The sequence below is a fragment of the Salvelinus namaycush genome, chromosome 12 (assembly GCF_016432855.1).
Source record: "Salvelinus namaycush isolate Seneca chromosome 12, SaNama_1.0, whole genome shotgun sequence".
Taxonomy (NCBI): domain Eukaryota; kingdom Metazoa; phylum Chordata; class Actinopteri; order Salmoniformes; family Salmonidae; genus Salvelinus; species Salvelinus namaycush.
This window is the reverse complement of record NC_052318.1, coordinates 33,441,663-33,450,348: the sequence shown is the minus strand read 5'-3', so window position 1 is coordinate 33,450,348 and position 8,686 is coordinate 33,441,663. Positions and strand designations below refer to the sequence as shown.

General features: G+C 41.5%; 1 protein-coding gene across 1 annotated transcript; it reads left to right on the top strand.

Annotated features, from left to right (window-relative positions):
- The first annotated feature begins 340 nt into the window (after window positions 1-340).
- LOC120056542 (myelin proteolipid protein-like) lies at window positions 341-3,173 on the top strand. Its single transcript, XM_039004722.1, has 7 exons — window positions 341-380; window positions 774-960; window positions 1,196-1,352; window positions 1,688-1,865; window positions 1,976-2,049; window positions 2,219-2,284; window positions 2,804-3,173. The coding sequence occupies exons 1-7, from the start codon at window positions 341-343 to the stop codon at window positions 2,876-2,878; spliced, it is 777 nt and encodes a 258-aa protein (XP_038860650.1). The 3' UTR covers window positions 2,879-3,173.
- Window positions 3,174-8,686: the final 5,513 nt, after the last annotated feature.

The following is an 8,686-nucleotide window of genomic DNA, read 5'->3' as shown; positions in this document are numbered from 1 at the left end:
TGTGTCTCCTGCCACAAAGACAGGCTCTCTCTCAAGGCCCCTGGAACCCATCCTTCAGTGCCCTCTCCTTTCTCTCCTCTCTCTCCTCTCTCTCCCCTCCCTCCTCTCCTGGTGACGCCTGTGGTGGATGGCAGTTGGTGGTGAAAGAGGGATGAACTCTGGAGAGTAGAGGGGCTGAGCTGTGAGGCGTTGGCTGTAGCTGAGGAGCTTTTACACACGGATGAAACCATTGCAGACAGAGCAGTTTTTTGGTTAAAATATCCTGCAGCTGAGCCTTTAGCATCACCGGTTCATAAACTCTTTGCTTGTTGTTGAGGAGCACAAGATCGAAAAGGAACAGATGTTTCCGGTCAGACAGCCTTGGCTTTGCAAAGCCCTAGGTGCATCTCTTTCTCTGATTCCTATACCAATACAGCCATTAACAGTCTGGATGTTTGTTATCTGCTTCCCCAGCACAGCTTACATTGGAGGAAGTGTATGAGAATGCTGTGAAGTCAGTGGTGGCTGGTTTTGTATAGACACTTTAACATTGTTTGATTGGATACACTGCACTTGGTTTCGCTGTTGATTTTCGCTGTAATTCTTCTATTGCTTTCATGCCTGTTGATGGAAGTTGATGGTGGCTGTTGTTGGATTTTTGGCAGAAGCAGTGGAGTCTTTCTGTTTAACAGCTCCCCGAGCAGGGTGACTGAGAGATGTCTGGACTGTGTCGTAGATGTGCTGTGTGTTGGTGTGTGCCGCCAGTGCGTTGATGTATTATGCCCCCTCACCAGGTTGTTATGATTGCTGTATCCGATGCCTGGGGGCAGTGCCCTACCCCTCCCTGGTTGCCACTCTGCTCTGCTTCACCGGCATGGCACTGTTCTGTGGCTGTGGGCACGAGGCACTGGCCAACACCGAGGTGCTCGTCGAGACTTACTTCGCTCGTAACATACAAGACTATGTTATCCTGGCCTCGTTGTGAGTGACTCTTTAAAACTTTTCTGTTTTAAGTGCAGTAACCTAATTTAATTGTTTGTATTTATAGATAGGTTGTGCAAATCAAGCAACAGAAATGTAAAGGCTCTTGCAGAAGTAGTAGTAGTATTGGTAACCCTTCCTTAAGATAGGTTAAGAGAAAACACCTCTCAACAGCACCTTTTGTCACCATGGAATCTCTGACTTTTCCTTATTATGATCTGTCCTTGTCTCCCAGTATCAAGTACTTCCAGTACGTGATCTATGGCCTGGCCTCTTTCTTCTTCCTCTACTGCATCCTGCTGCTGGCCGAGGGATTCTACACCACCAGCGCCGTCAAGCAGACCTTCGGAGAGTTCCGGAGCACCAGATGTGGCCGCTGCCTTAGTCTGACGGTGAGGAGGGAGGAAGGGGGGAGAGGGAATGACATCACCTCCTTCTTAGGTTGCTAAAATAATATTGACACTATAGCCTACTCTAGCTTGTAATCTACCCACTGGTTGAGAAACAATCCATAAACAATTTATAGATAATTATCCATAAGTTCATTATCCATGAATCCCTGTTGTATTGCTTCAGAGATATTAGGCTCATGTTAGAGTATTTACCCTCTATAGTGTTGTATGGCTGCAGTAATGAAGCCTTATAGGACATGTTGTGTCACATCCTGTATCCCCCCTGGAGTTTGACCAATAACTTCCTGTGACCTGCTCTGCTTGCTGCTCCACAGTTCATCATTGTGACATACGTCCTGGCAGTGATCTGGCTGGCGGTGTTTGCCTTCACAGCCATACCCGTCTTCTTCTTCTTTAATATGGCACAGACCTGCCACACCATCAACATCCTGGCTGAGACGACACCCAGCATCAACCAGCACGGCTGGGTCTGCATGGATGCTCGGCAGTATGGTACGTTTAGCTTATGATTGAGCTTATGATTGTTAGTCTTTTTTATTTATTTTTTACATTTAAAATGTACAGTATTTAATTTCACATTAATGAGACAAGCTTCTCTTTAGGTCTGCTGCCTTGGAATGCAATGCCAGGGAAAGCTTGTGGAATGACCTTGGCATCCATTTGCAAAACAAAAGAGGTGAGTTGCTGTTCGCGTTGTCTTAAAACTACTTTGAAAGAATTAGTGTGTTTCTGGGTTATGTAACCTTTCATAAACCCACAAAATACACAGCTAAATTATTATTCTGAATAGCAAATCAATGTACAATGCATGCGCTATTTAAGAAACCTTTTTTTTCTATTTGCAGTTCTTTGTCACCTATGACCTGTACATCACTGCCTTTGTTGGTGCAGGGATTGCTCTCTTGGCTCTGGTGAGTAAGAATGTCCACCCAGACTGATGAGTCTATGGGGTTTGTCACCGTCTTTGTTTAGGTTCAGAGTATGACTTGATTTTGCAGTTCCAACTGGGTTAGTTTTAGACATACCACCAGAGAGGTATGGGGGTTCATTTTAAGGCTCTTTGGCAGAGAAAAATTAAATTCAGAGAAATAGAACAATCTTATCATACTGTCCATCAGTACAGTAAATATTTATTGATTTTCAACAATGATTAAGGTGACAAGACCAGCTAGGTCGTAATAGAAAAGCGAACCAATCCCTAGAGAACTGACTTAGAGTATTCTAAAGGCCTACTGTAGGGGCACCTAAGCGAGTGATAAATGTGTGCACAAACAAAGAGATCATCTTGTGATGCCCTATAGGCTACTGAATAATTGATATGTCGTCTGAATGCAGCTGCACTTTTGTGAAAACCTTTTTTTAAATGTTTTAAAACTCTTTTCTATTTTGTCCCGCTCTCCTTCTCTCTCTCCATCTTTTTCTCTCTTTAGTTTCTGTATGTGGTAGCTACCACCTATAACTATGCAGTGCTGCGGTTCCTGGGCAGAAAAGGGCTACGCTGTTAAAAACGGTGCCCTGTCACGTCTCCATCCGCCGATAGACTGGGCCTGAGGAGAGCCGTTACACATCACACTACTGAACATTCATCCATCCCCTCAGACACGCCTGCAGCCTGGATCCCCTACCTACTGCTGGCTGCTTCCCTGGAGGGCTCTGCTAACTGACACATGGTTCATCTTGACCATCTGATTTATCACTTCAACAACAGTCTAAGAGATGAATAGAACTCCTGGTCATCATAACTTCAAGCCCATCCCCCTGGTCATCATAACTTCGAGCCCCTCCCATCCTCCTGCTCACCAGTCTTATCCCCTCGGTTCTCAGTCCAGGAAGATGACTCTCTGATGTCTGTTGCTAATTTTTTTTTTACATTGGATGTAGCGTCTCTGGTTTTGGTTTGCAATTATACTTTTTTTGCTTTTATAAAGTGTCCCTGACATGATTGTCAGATTGTGTTATGTGGACTCCATTCAGTCCTCTAAATCTGAGTGACTGAAAGAGATGACTGCTCTCCATGCTTATCAGAACTAAGAATTACACCCCAGTCCCCTCGCTTACTGATATCTATATAGATTGTGAACATGATCTAGCTGCTTTTGCTTTAGATTGTGTATGTAAATGAGCTGTCCGTTACTGTAACCAAAGCAAACAGCTGAATGTGCCAAAGTGCTGTACATTCAAGTGAAATGTGAGAGTCTCTCTTGTCTAAGTGTGTCAAAGGACTTATGGCATCTTTTTTGCACTCACTCTTGATGTATAAGTATCTATTGTTTGTCCTTTTAAATGATTACCGTGTGGAGGGTGAAAGGAAACCCAATTCTATGGAGGTGCTAAAGTTCTAAGATACCTAGTTTTCATTCTCCACATGTATTAATGCTCTCTGCTTTTAAACCATAGGGTTGCTGTGTTGATTTTGAATTGAGCAATTAAACTTCATCAAAGCCATTTTAAACCCAAGGTATTAAAATATTGTGCTTCATTTCATTGTCATTGTAAAACAAAACTTCCAGTGAGGTTGTCCATTTGGGTAATATAATGCACATCAATAAGAGGGGTAAAATGTTATTCATATTTTATTCACAGTTCAAATATGTTGACATAAATGATGGAAACGGTCATAAACTATTTACATATGTTTTTGTTATTACAGATATACAATGAGTATTCAAAACATTAGGAACACCTTCCTAATATGAAGTTGCCCTCAGAACAGCCTCATTTCGTTGGGGCATGGACTACAAGGTGTCAAGCATTCCACAGGGATGATGGCGCAAGTTGACTCCAATGCTTCCCACAGTTGTGTCAAGTTGCCTGGATTTCCTCTGGGTGGTGTACCATTCTTGATACACATGGGAAGCTATTGAGCGTGAAAAACTCAACAGCATTGCAGTTCTTGACACACTCAAACCGGTGTGCCTGGCACTTACCATACCTTGCTCAAAGGCACTTCAATCTTTTGTCTTGCCCATTCACCTTCTGAATGGCACACATAAACAATCCATGTCTCAAGACTTGTAAAATTCCTTCTTTAACCTGTCTCCTCCCCTTTATCTACACTGATTAACAAAAAAATACATTCAGGGTCAGCAAAGAAAACAAGAACTGACGATAACTTTGGAAATATAACGCATACAAAAAACCTTTAAACATAAAGTTAGCAAGTAATCTGTCAGAATGGTTGTTTTGGTGACCATGTTCCAGGGGTGACACTGTTGTGCCCTCTGTTCCAAGGTGATGAGAAGTCCTGGGGCCTACATGGTTTTAGTAAAGCAGCCATCACAGTGGATCACTCTCCCATGCAGAAACATGGCAGTCATCACGTCCCCCAAGGCCTTACTGCACACCCCGCACTGGAAAAAGGAAATGTTCCGCTCGAGAAAGAGAGAGCGAGTATATGTATGTATACACTTAGGCTCCCGAGTGGCACAGCGGTCTAAGGCACTGCATCTCAGTGCTAGAGGCGTCACTACAGACCCTGGTTTGATTCCAGGCTATGTCACAACCGGCCATGATTAGGAGTCCCATATGGCGGTACACAATTGGCAGTGTCATTAGGGTTTGGCCGGGGGAGGCCGTCATTGTAAATAAGAATTTGTTCTTAACTGACTTGCTTAGTTAAATAAAAATTACAAATGTATGTATGTATCAAATAACTTAACCCAATGAGTCCCACTATCAAGCTGGCTTGATTTCAGACTTCTAACCCCTTTTAAACATTGTGTGTTTGAGCTACAGGCTTCTGAGTTGTACTATTGGATTCGTCTATGTCTTCTATTTCTTGGTCTTTGAGATGAATGGGAACCGTGCTAGAGCGGTGTTTGTGAGACAAGGGTGGATCCAGAAGGGATTTTACAAAAACTTCTGTAGAGTCAATGTTTTGAGCTATGCACACGCACATGTAACATGTATTGCTCACAAGCTACACAAGAGTAGTTAAAAGGTAAAGGGTTCTTCTACATGGAAGATCAGAAGAAATTCCAGGACATAGTGTCTACAATACTGTAATTAGCTTACATCGTTGCTGTCACAAACTCCACACAGTTGTCACTGACTAGTTGGATATTAATTTCAGACTGAACAGACAATTTCTCTACTTAACAGCATTCATATAAATGCATTTTATCTTTGGCGGACCTTATTTTGTTGACATTCTTTAATAAAACTCATGAATAAAACTCTGTCAAATTGTTAAAGTGTAAATGTACAGTTGAAGTCAGACGTTTACATACACCTTAGCCAAATACATTTAAACTCAGTTTTTCACAATTCCTGACATTTAATTCTAGTAAAAATTCCCCGTCTTAGGTCAGTTAGGATTACGACTTTATTTTAAGAAAGTGAAATGTCAGAATAATAGAGAGAATGATTTATTTCAGCTTTTCTTTCATCATATTCCCAGTGGGTCAGAAGTTTACATACACTCAATTAGTATTTGGTAGCATTGCCTTTAAATTGTTTAACTTGGGTCAAACGTTTTGGGTAGACTTCCACAAGCTTGGGTGAATTTTGGCCTCCTCCTTGCTCGCACACACTTTTTCAGTTCTGCCCACAAACCTTCTATGGGATTGAGGTCAGGGCTTGTGATGGCCACTCCTTGACTTTGTTGTCCTTAAGACATTTTGCCACAACTTTGGAATTATGCTTGGGGTCATTGTCCATTTGGAAGACCCATTTTCGACCAAGCTTTAAAACCTCTACCGCTTCTCCCTCCCGGATCCGGGATCCTCATCAAAAAAGCTGACTAGCATAGCCTAGCCTAGCGCCACAGGGATATCATATAATATAATTTCATGAAATCACAAGTCCAATACAGCAAATGAAAGATAAACATCTTGTGAATCCAGCCATCATTTCCGATTTTTAAAATGTTTTACAGCGAAAACACAATATATATTTATATTAGCTCACCACAATAGCCAAACACACAACGCCATTTATTCACAGCCAACATAGCTTTCACAAAACCCACAAATAGAGATAAAATTAATCACTAACCTTTGAACAACTTCATCAGATGACAGTCTTATAACATCATGTTATACAATACATTTATGTTTTGTTCGAAAATGTGCATATTTAGAGGTACAAATCGTGGTTTTACATTGTGAATACGTAGCCATAATGCACCAAATTGTCCGGAGAAATTTTGGACAGTCACGTAATCTAACCAAAAAACTCATCATAAACTTTACTAAAAAATACATGTTGTACAGCAAATGAAAGATACACTGGTTCTTAATGCAACCGCTGTGTTAGATTTAAAAAAATAACTTTAGTACAACGTACAGCATGCAATATTGTGAGACAGCGCCCAACAATTCTCCGCCTTGTTGGAGCCAACATAAACCCCAAAAATACGAAATAACATCATAAATATTCTCTTACCTTTGATGATCTTCCATCAGAATGTAGTGCAAGGAGTCCTAGTTCCAGAATAAATCGTTGTTTTGTTTTAGAATGTCCATTTCTTCTGTCGAATTAGCAACTTCGGCTAGCCATGTGGAGGGCACATGTCCAAGAACTATTAGCGCATGGAATGAAAAATTCCAAAAGTCCCAATAAACGTCGAATAAACTGGTCAAACTCGGTTGAAAATCCAACTTTGATGTTTTTCTCATATGTATCCAATAAAATCTGAGCCGGAGCATTTCGTCGTGTATACCTAACGCATTTCAGAAGACAATGTGGGGTTCCCTGGTGCGCAGTTGAATACTGCCAATAGAGCGGACCTGTCACTCCAAAAGCTCTCATTCGGTCTCACATCCCCATTCAACATTCTACTGCCTGTTGACATCTAGTGGAAGGCGTATGAAGTGCATACAGATCCATAAATATAAGCCAGTTGAATAGGCAGGCCCTGACACAGAGCCCCATTTTCAGAATTTTCACTTCCTGTTTGGAAGTTTGCTGCCAAATGAGTTCTGTTTTACTCACAGATATAATTAAAACAGTTTTAGAAACTTCAGAGTGTTTTCTATCCAATAGTAATAATAATATGCATATTGTATGATCTAGAACAGAGTACGAGGCCGTTTAATTTGGGCACGATTTTTTCCCAAAGTGAAAATAGCGCCCCCTATTAAGTTAACTTCCTGACTGATGTCTTGAGATGTTGCTTCAATATATCCACATCATTTTAATTCTCATGATGCCATCTATTTTGTGAAGTGCACCAGTCCCTCCTGCAGTAAAGCACCCCCACAACATGATGCTGTCACCCGCGTGCTTCACGATTGGGATGGTGTTCTTCGGCTTGCAAGCATCCCCCTTTTTCCTCCAAACATAACGATGGTCATGATGGCTAAACAGTTATATTTTTGTTTCATCAGACCAGATGACTTCTCCCCGAAAAGTACGATCTTTGTCCCCATGTGCAGTTGCAAACTGTAGTCTGGCTTTTTTATGACGGTTTTGGAGCAGTGGCTTCTTCCTTGCTGAGCGGCCTTTCAGGTTATGTCGATATAGGACTCGTTTTACAGTAGATATAGATACTTTTGTACCTGTTTTCTCCAGCATCTTCACAAGGTCCTTTGCTGTTGTTCTGGGATTGATTTGCACTTTTCTCACCAAAATACGTTTCATCTCTAGGAGACAGAATGCGTCTTCTTCCTGAGCGGTATGATGGCTGCATGGCCCCATGGTGTTTTTGCTTGAGTACTATTTTTTTGTACAGATGAACGTGGTACCTTCAGGCATTTTGAAATTGCTCCCAAGGATCAACCTGACTTGTGGAAGTCCACAATTTTTTTTCTCAGGTCTTGGCTGATTTCTTTTGATTTTCTCATGATGTCAAGCAAAGAGGCACTGAGTTTGAAGGTAGGCCTTGAAATACATCCACAGGTACACCTCCAATTGACTCAAATTATGTCAATTAGCCTTGTCCTAACCGGCTTGCCAAAACTATAGTTTGTTAACAAGAAATTTGTGGAGTGGTTGAAAAACGAGTTTTAATGACTCCAACCTAAGTGTATGTAAACTTCCGACTTCAGCTGTATACAGAATTTTTCTGAATTTCTCCGCTATGTGGAAGACGGAAATTGCAACAGTATTCAAAACAAATCTCCTCTGGACACTCGCGCTTGAGCCTTTTACTCTCAGTTTTGGTCCACCAGCTTCCAACAGCTGTAAAAAGGATATTTTTGGTTATTACAGCGATTTAGATTCCCTACACTATTCAGTGCTTGTTTTCTCACATAACCTGCAATTGAGCGAACAGTGTAGAATTTTTGCAAACAGGAAATGACAGGGCGATTTCTACATTGGCCGCTTGCCCGTTTTCCCACTAGATAACACAGCCACAGCTTTCCCATTTT